Source organism: Cladophialophora yegresii, assembly GCF_000585515.1.
Source record: "Cladophialophora yegresii CBS 114405 chromosome Unknown aczIN-supercont1.7, whole genome shotgun sequence".
Lineage (NCBI taxonomy): Eukaryota > Fungi > Ascomycota > Eurotiomycetes > Chaetothyriales > Herpotrichiellaceae > Cladophialophora > Cladophialophora yegresii.
In genome coordinates this window covers 2,951,294-2,968,434 of record NW_006913051.1, presented here as the reverse complement: position 1 = coordinate 2,968,434, position 17,141 = coordinate 2,951,294, and the positions used below count along the sequence as shown (strand labels likewise).

Here is a 17,141-nt window from a genome sequence, read left to right as displayed (position 1 = left end):
ATGCTTTGAGTCCTGTTTGACCTAGAGGTCTAGGGACACCTAATATCATTGAATCCCACCACTATTACTCTCTGCCTATCGCTATAGGCTGTTCCTAACAATATCTCTCTTTCTCGTTATTTCTTTTATAGCCTCTTAAATATTAAAGTCCTTCTTTATAATATAAGGTCCGACTTATTATTATATTTAGGTCTATAGAATCTCCTTACGGTTAATAAGTAAATTATCTTTTATACTTACTTTTACTTAAATTATCTCGGCTTTTCCTTAGTAGCCTTACTTATTTAACCTTTATTTAAATAACTAGTTATTAATTTCGATAGCTTTATCGACTAATTCGTAATAATTAGTTAGTTATTTAACTTCTAGTTTATACTTAATATTATTCTTTAATTTATTATAAAACGCCGCCGTAAATACGTTAACTTCCTAATTTAATTTTACTTAAAGCCGCTTAAAAAGGGCGAAGTACTATATTATAAATCTTATTTATTTAATTTAATAAATTCTTTAGGATATTACTTATTCTTCTTTAGGAGTTTTAAAGATCTATTTAAGCTTAGTAACGAACGTTAAGAAGCTTCTAAAGATCTCCTTAATCTTATTATTCTTCTATTTATCTAGCGAAGTTAAGTAATCTATTATAATAAGTTTAAACTAATAAAATATTAGTCCCTTTATATTAAGAGTAGTATATAAAACCTTATTCTTATAAGTCGGGTACTTAATATATTAAAGCTTAAAGAAAGCCGTAAGTTAAGTAATAAATATACTTAACTTAATACGGTCTTTATAGTATATATTAACCTTATAATAGTCCTTATCGCTTTATCCTCTTACTACTTAAGTAATACTATATAATAAGGGTCTTAGAGTTAGTTAAGTGCCGAGGATTAGACTGATTCTATTAGCGAGAGGGTGTCAGGAACGCCTAGATGGGCTTAGCGCTCTAGGCCTATATAGCTTGCTCCTCGCATGCGAACCCTCCTCGTTCCGCATGCTTTGAGTCTTCGTCGATAGCTAGATAGATATTAGCTTATACACCCCTTTTTACATCTCGAGTACCGCCATTCCTGACAGAGGGATTAAACGAGTTTCGATATTATCTAATAATACCGTTAAGAGGTAGTTAAAGTGTTAAGAATTACCTCCGCGCAGTGTATATAGAGATATATAAGTACTCGAGTAACCCTTAAGGTTCTTAATTATCGGGGGTAGAGTAAAGGTTAATACCGAATAAATTATTAGACGTGATACAGCACTTATACTATATCTCCTTAAGCGTAATGTTAACTAAAGTTGACTACACCTCCTATAGAAGTGTCTCTAGCTATGACTATATACACAGGTAATCTTTCCTATCTAGGAAAGTCTGGGCGTTACACTACTGCCCTCGTTATATACGCAACATGCAACCACTGTAACACCTTATTTCCTATTTAGGGTATCACGTGACCTAAGCTAGCCTTGCTAACGAGGCTGACTTCCTCGCTTGACCTTCCCTTCTATGCCAGGCCCGACAGGCCGCATGAAGGTCGGTTCGTAACATCTGACTTACCCCTGATAATTAAGAACCCCGAGGGTTACCTGTGTGCTCACGTGTCCTTATACACGGTGTGCGGAGGCAATTCTTAATATGTATATACTCTAAGTTATTCCTGCTACCTGATAAAGGAGTGACAGTAGTAGGATTATATCATGAGCAGCAAGGTCTTTCTTGTCCAGTCCAACGTGGATTCTACGCCACTTGCGGTGTCTAATCATCGTTATTACCACTGTTTTGTCCAGTCGGACCAACTCGTTGCGGTTACAGAGACGGTTCTCGTGATTGCGGCTGTTGCACCTGAGCAGCCGGAAGTGTTCCCTGGTCCAGTATCTGTGCATCGGCCAGTGACGGTGGCTGTGCTGACAACAGTAGTGGCGCTCCTGGTAATGGTTGTGATTTGCCCGGAGCATGGTTGAGTAGTGGTTATAACAGATGTAACTGTCCGAGCGGGAGATCCGTCCGTGACCGTTACTGTCCGAGTGACCGATGGACCTTGCTGCGTGACAGTGGTCGTGGCAACGGGGCCGGCTTCGGTAGTTGTGCGGGTTACAGTAGACACAACCGTGGTCGGAGGCCCAGCAAGTGTAGAGTAGACAGTAGTTGTCCTAACCTCGCCGGGTCCGGGAACGGTAGATGTCACAGTGCTCGTCTGGCCAGACACGGAGAGTATCGATGTTTCTGTGACAGTTCTGGTGACTGTTGAAGCCTGACTACCGACAGTCGTGGTGACGATGGAAGTGCTCACGACAGTTGATGCTCTGTCTCACGATTAGCAAGAGGTCTTTCGAGAGGTATGTGTCTGCAAAGTAACTCACGCGCATGGCCCAACAGGCGAAGTGTTCGGACAACTGGAAGGGACAGTAACAGTCCTGGTCTCTGTCTCGGTGACACCTGGTGGAGGTGAAGGGTAGCTCTGGTCTCGAGTCACAGTGGCCGTGACCGGGCTGCAAGGCCCAGAGTTCGTGACAGTGATAGTAGACGGGCCATTCGGACAAGAACTGCCACCACCTGGTCCGACAGGGATAGTCTCGCAAGTGGATACGGTCACGGTGGTTGGGGGAGCATTTCCACCATTTGTCACTGTCACGGTGGAGGGCTGGCCGCTCGGGCATCCAGTAACACCTAGAGATACTCGTTAACCTCTGTTCGATACTCCGGGGATGTAGAGTGGCGGTGCGAGTTTGAGGACAAGTCGAGGTTCAAGGAAAAGCTTACCATTCACGGGCGTGGTATTGTCGCATCGGGTGATGGTAGTTGGAGCTGGCACAACAGGGCAGGACGATTGACCAGGAGCCGTGATTGTCAGAGTAATCGTGGCGGCCGAGCAGCCCGTAACGCCGTTGACTGGAGTACTTCCGGCAGTAGTTCCGTATCCCCAGTCGCTCCAGACAGACGATGTATCCCGGCGGACCACTGGGTTGGCAGCGGCAAGGAAGCTGCAGAACCTTGTCAGTGAACGTATAGAGGAAAAGCCGCCGCGACAGACCTCAAAGCAGAGCTAGCCAAAATGGCCGACCGGACGAGGCTGGAATACATGATATATGAGAAGACTTCTGTCTGAATGATCTCAAACGAATGGAAGACGGACTGAATCCTGTCGGTGCTGTTGGAGAGGTCCGATGATCAGAGGAGATCCTCGGTCTTTATAGACCTTACGGACAAGTTGATATCCAAGTTGAAGATGCGCATGGCTGGTCCACACATGTGTTCCCAACTTCAATGCGAGGGGGAGGCCAGTACAAGCAAAAAGCCCTGACGACAAGGAAGGATGGGGACACAAGATGCATGTAGTTGCTGATCGGACCAGAAAAGGTGGAAGGTTCCTGCATTCGTGTTATCTGTGTTATTTTGACCGCCTCGTCCGTACTGTCGAGGCAAAGATGGAAGATTGGAGATCGTCAGGTGCATGAGCGATTGGAGATAGGACCAATATCGTGTATACAGATTCTTGAAGGACAGGGGTCGTCGATGTCGATTATGGTCCAGAACGCGTGCGCCAGGTTGAGTCACCAAGGGTAGGGATACCATCAACAAAAGTGCTTGCGCGTGGTCGCCGCACTGCATGTCGTGTTGGCTGTGACATGGGAAGTTTGGAACTCCAACCAAGGCTCAGGCTGTGAACTTGTGAAGTGGACCATGGGTCAGTGATTGCAACCGTTAGAACTGCTTGAAAAAAGGCCTGCAAGCTCCAAATTCGTGTGTTTTGTTTTCAGATGAAGACAGGTACCGCATAGCTTTCTGAATAGAAGCTAGCTGGGGCATCAGCGACAACGAAGGCTGGAAGCTGGGCAAAATGGTCAATACGGTTCTGCAGGCTTCTGGGCAGTTGCTTTCGCTCTAGAACCTCAAAATAGACTGCAGTCAGAACGTTACATTCGATTAGAGTCGGAAAGGGAACAGTTGGGTTGTGCGACTGGAAAGTTCTGGTTCAAGTTCTAGTTCGCAACGATTTCTCAACCCCTTTCATTTCGCAAACCGGCTTTGGTGCACCTCTGTCTTCAGTGAAACCATCTCTCACTGACAGGCGTAGCACTTTTTCGATGAGAATTCTTCGACAGTGCTGAAGCAATGAAATCAGCAGGCTTGGATATCCTTGTAGTTGTGCCAACATCGCTGTAGCGGATGACGTAGCAATCGTCCACTGAACCAGGTATTGATGCAAGGTTCCGAGACCACTCTCTGGTACTGCACCTGCAATCGGCCGCGTTGTGGAAGGTCCAATGTCTTCTCCAATGGACTCTGAGTTGAGTCTCTGCGGAGTTCTGATTCTGTCATGAGTCGAATAGCGACTGGTGATCGATGTGGTGTCCGTGAGACATATTGAGAGGAATTTCGAAGTTCGTAGTATGAGCGTGGGCGCACACCGGGGTTGGGAGCGGGCGGACTGCGGAAAAGAGGAAAGACATCAGTGCAACAGCTGATGGCAATGGTAGTTGAAACTTCTTCCAATCCAGGTCAAGGCATCACTGGAAGCCATAATGGCGTTAGTCATCCCCAAAGCGTGCACAGCAACATAGAAAATTCGCCTGTCTAGTCAATCCATTTCGCGGCAGTCCCCGGTACCCGTGCTGGCAACCTGCGTTGTTCGTCTGGAACATTGCGCTGCCTGGTCCGAGAGTGAAGCTCTTCGTGTAGCATTGCGGCTTGGTTTCATTGCTGGAGCGACGCGGCCATGGATACTGCCATAGCAAAAAGACTTTGTTGCACGAAAGTGATCCACAGTTAACAAAGGTAACTGGCTGCCAGGGCCTGGATACCTACCGTGGGTTTACCATGCAGTTGCCCGTTACATACGTAGGTCCAAGGAATTGGTCGCTCACGCCTGACTTACCGAATGGAAGGCAAAGTGGGAGATCCATGCCGACGAGGCCGACGTAACACAACAACTCATCTCAGGTCGCAAATCATGCATACTGTACCTGGTTCTAGTCGCAGGAGAAGCAGGTCGATGAGAGACAGTGGTGACATGAAAGAAGCTCCGAAAGCCGAGAACGAGAAGTGCGGTGCCTGGTGCCCAGCAGCACTTTGGGTTAGAGGGAACGGGCCCGCCGCACCCATCCTCTCCGTCCACTTCTGTGCCTCAAAGCGCCATTCTCTACGTCGAGCTTTCAACCAGGAGTCATGTCGAGGTGTTCATCACTTGCAACAACAACCCTGGAATGAACCAGAACCGATGCTGGACAGTAAAAGTACCTTGCTCGATGGCCCCGCAATGAGCTTGCGATCAATGACAGCTGTGTACCAAGCTTGTCCTGTTCATGTTCTTCTCAGTCCCGGTCGCCTATTCTCGGATCTCTGAACTTCTGCGCCTTGTTTCGAACTTGTCGGCCAGTCCTTCTATGCGCGTAGCATTCCCCCAGCAACTAGCCTGCCCACACCGTATCGACCTGCGTTTGGAGAGGTCTGATTACTGCAACGTTCCTCTTCAGGGAGCAGCAGACTCATGGAAGACTCCGCGGAGCAGCCCTACGGTAGTGTGGTTGAATACACAATTTGAACAAGAGATGGGTTCGGTTGCAGTCAGGAAATATCGCTTGAGAATGTTCATGTTCACTCCGTCAGCAGAGAACCACAATCAATGTGTTCTTTACGGCGCAAGAAAGACCACTTGTAGGTATTGGCAAACTCCTTGCGCTATTATATGCACGTTTCGTCCAGCTCACTAGAATCAATCACATCATGCTTTTAGTGCTTGTGGCTCTGAACCGACCCTATGGACCTTCTTCCGCAATCGCTTGCGAGATATACATCTGAAGTTCGAGCAGCGTAACTCGGTTTGTGCTTGAAATGCCGACCAACGGAACAACATGTCCATGCATCGTATACACCAGTTGCTACCGCTGCCAGCAGGTATCCTGGCGTCCGAAATCATCCGACTGCTTGCTCGACTCCCTTCGCCCTTGTTACCACCATGAAGTTTCAAGGGGGGGAAAGGTTATATCTACATGCGATGTGATGCCGAGAGACAAAGCCGCAAACTTCTGTCACCGATCAGGTATACAACGAGATGCGGCAGACCCATTCAAGGATCTCTAGCGCGACTGGGAGGAGATTTCGGCCTGGGCAAAGCAGCCCCGAAACGCGCAGACATTGGCATAATCAGAAGCTATCAACGTGTTCCCAACATGCGCCGGCATCTTGGGCAGCCACGATAATTTCCTACCCTTGAAGGAGCCTGAAGAGGGACTGGAGCTCAATGTTGAGAACTCACACGTTCATGTGGTCCTCTTTACCTCTACGGCGATAGCCCACATACAATGTAGTGCTGGCGGTAGCATCTCTCGCGAGCTCCTCAGCCCTTAATCTCCAGCATTCTCTTATCTACAATACTCCATTCCAGGCAGTGAGAACAGCGAGTCGTCCCTGCTTCCTAACGACTACGGGATCAGTCGCAGTCCCAATGCTCGCTGTTGAAGTCCAATTGTCGGTCTGAGGCTGACGATGCACACCCTGCGCTGAAGCATTGGGCATGAGCTAGACCCCATCGCCTGTCTTCAACCGTATTGACCTTGTTTTATGCTGCAGGGCTTGCCCTCTGAGAAGCTGCTCCTAAGTCTACATCTACTTTTGTTCTCCTTGAGGGTGGACTGTCTTGAGATCCGCTAGAAAGCGAAATGTGAAGGCACCGGTTCTGCCTTGGCAGGTATGACGTCTGATTCGGTCGTGCTGTTATTCCATTGGCGGGGCAATTCAACGGCCCAAATTTTCCAGACTGCGCTGGTAGCCTTTTGCCAACAACCCCTCCGTCGAGGCATCTACTCGTTCTCTTTCCTGTGGACTTTTTCGTTAATTCCTCCACTCGACAGTTTCCGGAGCCTACATTCCCCTCCGTGCTGTACAGTTTTTCGACTGGTGCAGTCTTCCTTTCGTCTTGGGATCCAACACACTCTCAACCCCGCCGAAACCATCTTCCTCATCAGACCGCTTCCAGCTCAATTCTCCTACACTTTTCGAGATGCCTGTGTCCGCCTCGAAGGCTGCCCGTCTGGCTAAAAAAGCCGAAAAGCCGGAGAAGAAGACCGCGGCTTCGAAATTATCCTCAAAAGCCAACTCCAAGAACCCCTCCACAAATGGCTCAAAAGCCTCTTCAGTTGCTGGTGACGATGGGCCCCCTATGCTGGATGAAGACGAGGAGGATACACCTGCCACAGACGCAAACAAGATGGAGAAGGTCAAGAAGTTGACTGAGCAAATGGACAAGCACGGTCTTTCGGACCGAGTCACGACCGGTGTGCTGGCCTCGCTAGAATCAAGTCGCGATGTCAAGATCACGTCCGCCTCTCTAGTGTTCCATGGCAAAGTCCTCATTCAAGATTGCACGATTGAAGTCAACTTTGGCCGGCGATATGGTTTGTTAGGCGAAAACGGCTGTGGCAAATCCACCCTCCTCAAAGCCATTGACAAGCGCGAGTTCCCTTTTCCTGAACACGTCGATATCTACTTGCTAAACGAGGGTGCGCCTGCTACTGATATGGGCGCTCTCGAATGGGTCGTCAAGGAAGCCGAGAAGGAAGTCAAAAGACTCGATGATCTGGCTGAGGAGATTTTGGAGAAAGAAGGCCCGGAAAGCCCTACACTCATGGAGATTTACGAGGTAAGACCGTCCCGCCCATTTCCCCTTTCGTTCGTTGACAGTTGCAGCGTTCCGAAGCCATGGATCCCAGCACCTTCGAAGTCCGAGCCTCGCTCATCTTGACTGGCCTTGGATTCAACAAGAAGACCATCCATAAGAAGACAAAGGACATGTCCGGTGGCTGGAAGATGCGTGTTGCGCTCGGCCGAGCACTGTTCGTGAAGCCATCCCTGCTCCTGTTGGACGATCCGACCGCCCATCTCGATCTCGAAGCCTGCGTGTGGTTGGAAGAATATCTGAAGAAGTGGGACAAGACACTGATTCTGGTTTCGCACTCGATGGACTTCTTGAACGGTGTTTGCACGAACATGATTGATATGAGACAGAAGAAGCTCATGTACTATGGTGGTAACTACGATTCCTACATGAAGACCCGATCGGAGCAAGAGACAAATCAACAAAAGGCGTACCTCAAGCAACAGGAAGAAATCGCCCACATCAAAAAGTTCATCGCTTCTGCTGGTACCTACGCCAATTTGGTCCGACAGGCCAAGTCCAGACAGAAGATTCTCGACAAGATGGAAGCGGATGGTTTCATTCAGCCGGTTGTGCAAGATCGCGTCTTCACCTTCAGGTTCGCCGACGTGGAGAAGTTACCCCCTCCGGTACTGTCCTTTGACGATGTTACCTTCAGTTATTCCGGTAAAGCTGAGGATAATCTGTACGAGAACCTGGACCTCGGTGTGGACATGGACAGCAGAATGGCTCTCGTCGGACCCAATGGTGTTGGCAAGTCGACTCTATTGCGAATCATGACCGGCAAACTCAGTCCCACTGGTGGCTCAGTGAGCAGACATACCCATCTGAAGCTGGGACTCTACTCCCAGCACTCGGCGGATCAACTCGACCTGACCAAGTCTGCATTGGACTTCGTCCGTGACAAGTACTCCTCAACCTCACAAGATTATCAATACTGGCGCCAACAGCTCGGTCGTTATGGTCTTTCTGGCGATTCCCAAACTGCTTTGATGGGTACACTGTCAGAAGGCCAGAGGTCCCGCGTTGTCTTCGCACTTCTGGCTATTGAAGGTCCAAACATGCTACTCCTGGACGAACCTACGAACGGCCTCGACATTCCCACAATTGATTCTCTCGCTGACGCGATCAACGCGTTCTCTGGCGGCGTTGTGGTTGTTTCTCACGATTTCAGGTAAGTCTTCATGTCCTTGCAGTTTCGAAGCATCCGACTTAACACTTTCCAGATTGCTCGACAAGATTGCCAAGGATATCATGGTATGCGAGAACAGGACAGTTCGACGATGGGATGGCAGCATCGGCGAGTACAAGAACTACCTGCGAAAGAAGATGGTTTCCATGGGTCAAGTCTAAGCGCTCAGGTCTCGTGTCGACCTGCTTTGTGCTTTCATATGCATGGCGATGGCTGTCCGTCCAATTCCTTTGGCATATTACAGCGAAGGAGGCACGGCATTGAATGAAGTTTAATGACTGACACATCCGTTTCCGTCCTCAAAGGGAAAGGGCGTTCTTGCGGCATCACGGCGTTTGGTATAGACGGGGAAGGGGGAGGGTTGTTAATGGGCAGGGAAAGGGCTGGGACGATGGAGACCAAGCCACATCTCAAATTGCCCACATCGCCCTTGCTCTAAGCGGCTGTTAGCAGGCATTGCAATGCGCCGAGACTGGTTTCGGCATTTATGGTGTCAAATGAGGTTCTAGAGACGCCTTTCATGCTCCGCCTGGGGCCCCAGTGCGAGGTGGTGCCATATCGCTTTCTCTACATCGATCATTAATAGACCCGCTTCAGTGTTCTAGCTTGGGCAACATAGACTTCTGTGAGAATGAAAAGTATTTATTCACCTTCCACGTATAGAGTATCTACGGCCGAGACGACGTTTGCTTTCCCAATGCACGAAGGGATGCTCGGGTGAAGTGGAGATTTGGGGCTTATGGAAGATGGCAATAAGCTCCGCATGTCCCTCCTCCCCTCTCGCACTGGGAGGTATAACTTCCCGCGAACGCGCGTCGAAGAAACACCCCCAATCAGCTCGTGTCAGTAGGTTCTGATCTTTTCTTGCCTGGGCCATTTTTGCCTCAAAGATTGATACATTGGCGCATTGCAGTCCTCCTTCGATATCGACCACCAGAGCCCCCGGTTGAGCACAGATCAAGATGACCTCTCAAGCCACGAAGGACAAGCAGAACCCTCGACCCGTGCATGTGACGAGAGCAGATGAGGTCCAGACAGCTCACGGACAGACCGAAGGAATGATTCGACAGGTACGCACCTCGTTGATGTGACGATTGACTTGCGTCTGCTCTGAGGGGATGCCCTTGCGACATGGTTTGCGAGATGCTTGGAGCTGGCATTGAACAAGACGCTAGCATGAGCTCGACGTGCACTATGGCCCCAATGGTTCTGGATCAGCCTTTGTCATTGTGGCACCGTGACCGGTCAGGTATAGAAGGGCCACGGGCCTCACAGTGAGATCAGCCGTCTACGTCGATGGTTATCCTTGCTTGCAGATGCCAGGGTAGCATGAGCGGAGCATGGGATGCATAGGCTTCCATTTCCTATTTTTACTCGGTTGCGATCATCTTAATCTCCGCACCGCGTGGCTTGGAATCGCTAACCCTCCTCACAGTCCGCCATCGTCTCGCTCTCCCCATCCATTTGTGGTACACTCATGCGAGCCCAGCCTCATTCCGCGTCGGCAGTCCATCACCATGGCACTCAAGACACGATTGTCTACGCCGTCAGCGGGTGTGGCTCACTGGTGTCCTCCTCCGGCAGGACCAAAGAGGGCCCATTTGGTGATGTTAGACAGGATCTCAAGCCGGGAGATTGGGCTTTGATCCCAGCATATAGGGAACATCAAGAAGTGAATGATGGAGACGAGGAGGTCGTTTGGGTCATCGTTAGGGCGCCCGAGGGTGTGCCTGTGGTTGAGAATTTGCAGGCTTGGGGAGAGAGTTTCAAGGCGTAAAGTCGTCACCGAGAAGACAGTGCGAGCAGATGTCCTCCTTTGGTTGATTCAACCAGATGGTATCCATTTGAAGCTCTGGTTGAGTCCCAAGGTAAACTTATGGATTGACTTCAGGGACCTTCAGTGGCATGCGTTCGAGCCAGCTGTCATTCGTTCTTCTCCAAGACCTTGCAAATGAGCGTCGGCCTTCCACTATCCAGTTCGTTCTTCGTGAGAGACGACTTGGACATCGTCTCTGTTCCTTTCCCACCAGCCGTGCTTGCATTCTCTGGTGAGCTGGACGAAAAGCGTCCCCACATGTGTGTTACTGGAAGCAGGATACTCTCCTGTCGCGACTTCAGATCCAACAAGACACTCAACACCAGTGGCATCCTCCGATAATCAGTAACCTTGATAACCTGATACCTCACACCCTAGCTTGGGCGTACTCTCTTCGCCCCAAAACGTTGGCAAGGTCTTGCTGTCCGCAAGAGAAGACCCAGCATCAGAGCGCTTCTTCCTCCCCTCACATGCCATGATGAACCATTTGCACGAGGTGACGGACTCCGAGCCCGTGCTCACTGATGTACTGCGCAAGATCGAGACCCAGCGGCTGCTTCCCAGTCCGACAATGGGGCTCCAATTCAAGCTTTGGTTTCGTTTCACCAACCAGCGGGCGCATTGTTGATGGCACAAGTCGCCTGTGCTCAGAAGGCGCACTTGCACACATCTGGACTGTATCCTGGCAGAGTGATGAGCACGATGCTAGGCTTGGGTCGCCCAGAGAGAGAAGAACCGGCGTTACGTTCGCGCAGTGATTGATCACCTTCGGTTAACAGTACCTAGGTAGGGACTGATGCTTGTCTCTCCCCGCGTGCTAGCGGATTTTCGTTCTGATATGTGATGGCCATAGCATGGGTTGGATTCAGGGCTGGATGACCTCACATTCCTCCGTCGTCGTCTTCGCCTTCATCGTCTTCGTCGTCATCCAGATCACTTCGGTTTATCTCGTCTTCATCTTCACCACTTTCACCTTCGCCCTCATCATCGTCCGCCCCATCCCAACCGGCTGAGTCAACTTCCACCTCGCCTTTCAGGTCCCACCGATCGCCCTTCGCAGCCTGGCTGACATACTTCACGAATCTCAGCGTGCCTTTGTCCCTGAGCACAATGCCAAATCTGTTCCAGCCTGCCGCGTTCGTAAAGAGGATGCCGTCGTCTTCGTCGTCTCCATCTTTGTAGACTGCCGGGTCGTGAGAGGGCTTCTTGCCAACGCTCGGCAGGGCCTCGGAGTTGGTGCTAGCCAGCTGCTCATCTTCGTCGTCGTCCCCAACCATGTATATTTCTTCGCCACCAAACTCTATTTCCGCTGAGTTTGAGTCTCGGATACTGTCCACTTCCATTGCCTTGGCCTTGGTTTTGTCGCTGTGGCCATTCGTATGATCTGAACGCCCGTTTGATTCCTTCTTGTCATCTTCTTGCTTGCTTGCATCCGCTTCTTCACCGGCATTGTCTTCGCGTTCCCATCCTTCAGTGGGTGTGAGGGAGATCGTGAATTCCAATTTCGGTGCGTCCCCTTGGTACGGATGTGCCAGTGCATAGTCCTTCCCTCGGCGGAATCTTCGAGCTATGGCACTTTGCCGAATAAGGCTCTTTGTCTTCAGACCCGTGACAAGGGCCAGCCATTTCTTGAACGCATGTGAGTGAATCAAGTCGGCCAAGATGCGAGAGATCGGACATTGATCACGATGCAAGGCTTCGTCGGTCTGGAGGTACGCATACCGGTGCTTGTGAGGTGGGCGAGCAACCTTCCAGGTAGAGGGATGGTAGGCATGGGCTGATGACGCAAGTACGTCATCTTCGTCATTCTCAACTTTGGAGATGTATTCCTTGAGTTTAGCAGCAAATGTTGGGTTGAAGAAGTGTTCAAGTTGCAGTAATGACATATCGGCGAATGAGGATGAGAATGCCTCGATCATGTCCGGAGTCAAATAATGCGGCGTCATGTAGTGCAACAGGAAGGTCAGGTCTTGCTCGCTCAGGATAGTGTCGTCCGTATCCAGATCGTCACCAGGATCCATTTCTCTCCTGGCCGCCTGACTGTCCATGACCATCCTCGGCTCGTCGAAGTGACGGAAAACAAGCTGTGGCTCATCGAACTCGCTCGACGCACTCTTGAGCTGCGCAAGACTGGATTTTTGAGCCTGCGTTTGTTCCATACCTTCTTCGAAACCGTCCTCACCCTCCTGCGGGATGTGAAACCAGCCGCTGATGGCCATGCGTATTCGTCCTCCGTCAGCTTCGAGATTGGGACCGTGGTAGACCTCTTCGACGTCATGATAGCTCTCTCCAGGTCGAACAGCAAAGAAGCTCAGTTGACCAAACGAGGGTGGGATATTAAGACTGTAGTCGGCGCGTGGCACTTGGATGTCTTCACCCTGCCTGTTCTTCTTGGTGTCTGTAGGATACAGTCGCAGGCCTCCGCCCCATGCAGGCTGCCACGGATGCTCGGGATCTGTCAAGTAGAGAATGTAGCTGACTCTTCGACTTCCAATCACATCATCGTGGCATAACAGATAGCTGCCTGGAGTGTAGACATTTACAGCCATATCCGTCTTCTTCCCAGACACTTTGCCAGCGCCCGTGACTGCCGCCACCCATTCTCGAAATTCAGCGCTGTAGAGAGCATCTCGCAGACGGACTAGGCTCGGGAGGTGTTTCAGAGATTCGGCATCCAGGTGCGAAAGGTTCGCGAGGTCACCGGATTGGTGGATACGATAGATGTCGGTCTCTTTCAAGGTGAAGTGGATATGGGTGGTAATCTCCTGGCGAACGGATCGCAGAAGGGAGTCCTCGATCAGCGAACGCACAACAGCGTGGGGATAGGGTTTGGCCTGTTGGTAGCCCTTGCGGAAGCTTTCTCTTGTCTCTTCATCGAAAAGGTCCGGCCGAAAGGCAGACTGAATGCTGCCATGACTATCGGAGATGATCCGCTTCTTCGAAAGAGCGTCATCGCTTGACAGCGCTTTGCGCTTCATCATTCAGGGTCAAGGTCCAGCTCAATGCAGAAACGACGTACGCGAAGAAACCAAGGTCAAAATGCCAGTCATTCCTGCTCGCATTGAACTTTTTTGAAATTCGGCTGGTGCGGAGAAATCAACTCCAACGGCGGACGCCGGGGCGATCGATGACCTGACTGAAGTTTCGAGCTCTCTGGGAGCACGTGGTGAATCTACGGTACCTACATCAAGAGTACAGGGTGGATGAAGACTGCTGAGCCTATCGTTTTCTGAAAAATAGAACGATCTTTTTGTTAAGATTATGAAAGTGGTATCCGCGATATGACGCAACTATTCTGTGCCTGCTAGAAGGGGTATTTCGTACAATATTCGTCAAAGCCATCATCAATCATGTCCATCCCAAAAGCGAAAGTACACCGCTGGGCCCAATATCTGCGTCATTCAACAGACCGAAATCATAAAAGTGTTGTAGCGTCAGATCGATTGACGAGATTCGCCAGCTCAGGCCCATACAATGCGATCCCTTGACTCCCAAACTACTTGCCGAGCTTGCCGAAAGACTTTTGAAATCTTTGGGATGTGTTCGGTCCTCGTTGTTCGGGCTTCAGACTGGGTGATGGTAGTTTTGCCGGCTCTTTCATCTCCCAAGGCGTAACCTCGTCTGCGAAAAGCATGCTTGCTCGCAGCCCAAGTCGTTCCCGAGAACTGTCGGGGCGTTGCTGCAAATCTTGCTGTATTCGATTTCGTCCACCGTCCACCGCCCCCGGGGTGCAAGCTCGATCCGCTGGGAACGTACCAGTCTTGTGATAGCCACTGCTTTCTTCCACCAAAAACAGCTCCCGGGCTTCTCCGGCTAAGAAGGCATCGGAATCAGTGATTCGCGTCTGCGAATCCTTCTTCCTTGCAACCGACAACCCGGCCTCGTCAGGACCCTCTGATAACATCGCATGAAGGCTGAGCTCGTTCGTACCTGTCCCCACTCCACGTGCCTGGTGTCGCGAAGTGGTGACCAAATATCGACCTTGAGAACTTGCCAGCGATGCTGGCTGCTGTGAAATAGATTGGCTAGGAGGGGCAGCGTAGGATCTTGCAGCTTTTGCCCAGTCAATTGACTCCCAAGCGAGCGTCCTATCCTTAGAATATCGTTGATCTTCGAGAGTTTTATTCAGAATTGACGGCCTCGGTGGCCCGCTCGTGTCACTACCCCATGACTTTGTCGACCTCGGCCGAACACTCTGCAATTGATTCGCTGCGGGTGGCTTCGGAGTATCCAGCCCGACATCGTTGCGAGGTCCAAAGTGCTGCCCTACGCCTGAGCTCTGCGAGAGTCCCGTCTGGAACGACTCTTCGGGAATGCTCTTACCAGCTGGCTGGGATGTAGGGGAACGGGAAAAGACTGACGCATCTGCTCTCTGTTGTGATACCAAGTCGCCAGACGAGTTAACTGATTGGGCATAGAGTCGAGTGCGAGAAGATCCGCTTTGCGAGTCACTGGAGTTGGGAAACGCCCCGAGGGAAGAACCAGTCGTCGAGCTGGAGTTCCGACTACTCCTGCGTCGCCTTTCAGAATAACCGCCAGTCTTAGAGTCTGCGCTGAAGAATGACTCAGCCTTAGCGTTCTGCTTCTCTCTTTCTTTCTCTTTCTTTTCTCTTTGCTTGACGCTCTCCGGTATACCATCCCACTTGGAGTTTACCTTCGGCACATAGTCTGGCATCTTCTCCAGTCTCACGTTGGGAACTTTAGTGGCGCTCGTTGACCCATGCTGGGCAATCATCTGAGCGGCGACTTGGTTCAGGGCGACCGACGTCGGCTCCCGAACCTGAAACAGCCCTCCAAAGATCGACGCCTTCTTCTTCTGTGGTACCACGCCAGAAGCGGCTCCTTTGGGTTGGTTCTCTGGTGATTTCTTGCCCGCTCTGGCTGACTCTTTTGCCAGAGTCTCCTTCTGAGCAGCTTCCCTAAGCTGTCGAATGGTAAGCCGCGGCTTTTCCTGGCAGCTCTCCATATCGTGGTGTGGCTTGCGTGTGAGATCTACTCTTTCGGCCATGACGGACGAGGAGGTAGGCCACGAGCTGGGACTATTCATCGCATGTAAAACGAAAGATCTCGTTGTGTCGAAGCGTTAGATTGAACTTGTTGCCGTCATATTGTCGCACGCCAACGTCGCCCGTGGACCCAACCTGAACAACGGCAGTGGGCGACTCTGGATGACCGAATCAAAGGCCTATCGCATCAATAATCGGAGCGTGGGAAGTAGCGGAATGTTGTATATTGTGCAAGATGGCACGGGTTGTGCAAGATGGCGAGGAGCAGCGGAGTGGTATCTCAATCGGTCTCGTGCAACTTGACAAACCTCCCAGAGGACATGCACGCAAGCACTTAACCAGGAACAGCAAGATTGCTGCAAGATCGTGAGCGTCACGGGTAGCTGGAGACAGTACCTCGTAGTGGCAAGCGGATGAGCGTCAATTTGGCGAAGGAGTGTCATGGAACAGCGATCGACAGATTTCGAGAAAGGTACGAATGGCAGCACAAACCGAGGGAGATACCAGTCGGAAGAATCATGCAGGTGCTAGGCATGGGACTTTGTCGTTGACTTCCAAGTTCCTCTTAGATCGGCGATGGCACGTTGAAAGCAGGGGTAGTGTGGGTTATGGATATCCGCGACCTGTCAATCTGTCACACTGTGCGCCAAAGGAACTGAGGGGTGGCGCCGCTGGGCTCAGCCAAACAGACAAGAGCCCTATCAGTTTTGAGGCTGAGTACGGATTTTCAGAGGCAGCGTGCAGGGTAGTCGCGCCTTACGTGTTGAGCTGCAACGGGGAACGTGCGCCAATGCAAATAAGGCGGGAAAGCAAGCCGGCGACAGATGAACAAAAGAGCTGCTGGGCAGGAGGGCCGTAACGGTGACATACCAGGTCAATGGAATGTCTTGCGTTATAGGGGATTGATTGGCTACGAACAACGTAAAATTCCGGTCAACTTTGCACCTCTCATGCTCGTCGCTCGAGATTTCTCTACACAGTACGATGAGCGTCCGAAGTGGAGCACCGACTATCACATTCTCCCTCCAGACTTCATCGCCCTGTTCCGCCGTTCCCCATCGTTCCGGCGTGGCGGACGCTCGAAAAACCCCAGCGGCGTGCCCTGGGCTCGATCGATTCACGTGTGTACATGGTCCAGTGTTGGTTCAGTTGTACTCGAAATCTCAAGTCGCCAAACGGAACGTGCATTGCTTGACTTGGTAGTTCAGATATGCACCACAAGCGAGTGCCCGTGGCGAAGTGGATGAAGAGCAGTTTAAGCTCAGATATTGGTGTACTGTGGTACAAACAGTATTACGTGAGAGGTACTCCGTACTTCGAGAAAACTATATGTCGTACACACAGAAGCCACCATATTGGGCCAAGTCTTCTCCGGTTCATGCGAAACGCCGTCGAGGACTAACTCGTTGAGTCATTTCAAGTTGTTCAGGGCAACGGCGGCGTTTTGTGCTGTGGGAGGAGACGGGGAAGTA

At 50.9% G+C, this 17,141-nt stretch overlaps 4 protein-coding genes across 4 annotated transcripts; 2 read left to right on the top strand and 2 right to left on the bottom strand.

The window, feature by feature from the left end:
• Positions 1 to 7,001: 7,001 nt before the first annotated feature.
• On the top strand, positions 7,002 to 9,008 carry A1O7_10176 (ABC transporter ATP-binding protein ARB1; the record flags this gene model as incomplete). The annotated part of the gene is made up of 3 exons (XM_007764160.1): positions 7,002 to 7,640; positions 7,688 to 8,829; positions 8,882 to 9,008. 3 exons carry the CDS (start codon positions 7,002 to 7,004, stop codon positions 9,006 to 9,008), a joined length of 1,908 nt encoding a protein of 635 aa, XP_007762350.1.
• A 1,271-nt stretch (positions 9,009 to 10,279) lies between these two features.
• On the top strand, positions 10,280 to 10,612 carry A1O7_10175 (uncharacterized protein; the record flags this gene model as incomplete). Its single annotated transcript, XM_007764159.1, has 1 exon — positions 10,280 to 10,612. A coding segment is annotated over one exon (333 nt), but the record flags the coding sequence as incomplete, so codon positions are not given.
• Positions 10,613 to 11,544: 932 nt separating this feature from the next.
• A1O7_10174 (uncharacterized protein) lies at positions 11,545 to 13,641 on the bottom strand (the record flags this gene model as incomplete). Its single annotated transcript, XM_007764158.1, has 1 exon — positions 11,545 to 13,641. One exon carries the CDS (start codon positions 13,639 to 13,641, stop codon positions 11,545 to 11,547), a length of 2,097 nt encoding a protein of 698 aa, XP_007762348.1.
• A 518-nt stretch (positions 13,642 to 14,159) lies between these two features.
• On the bottom strand, positions 14,160 to 15,671 carry A1O7_10173 (uncharacterized protein; the record flags this gene model as incomplete). The annotated part of the gene is made up of 1 exon (XM_007764157.1): positions 14,160 to 15,671. One exon carries the CDS (start codon positions 15,669 to 15,671, stop codon positions 14,160 to 14,162), a length of 1,512 nt encoding a protein of 503 aa, XP_007762347.1.
• Positions 15,672 to 17,141: the final 1,470 nt, after the last annotated feature.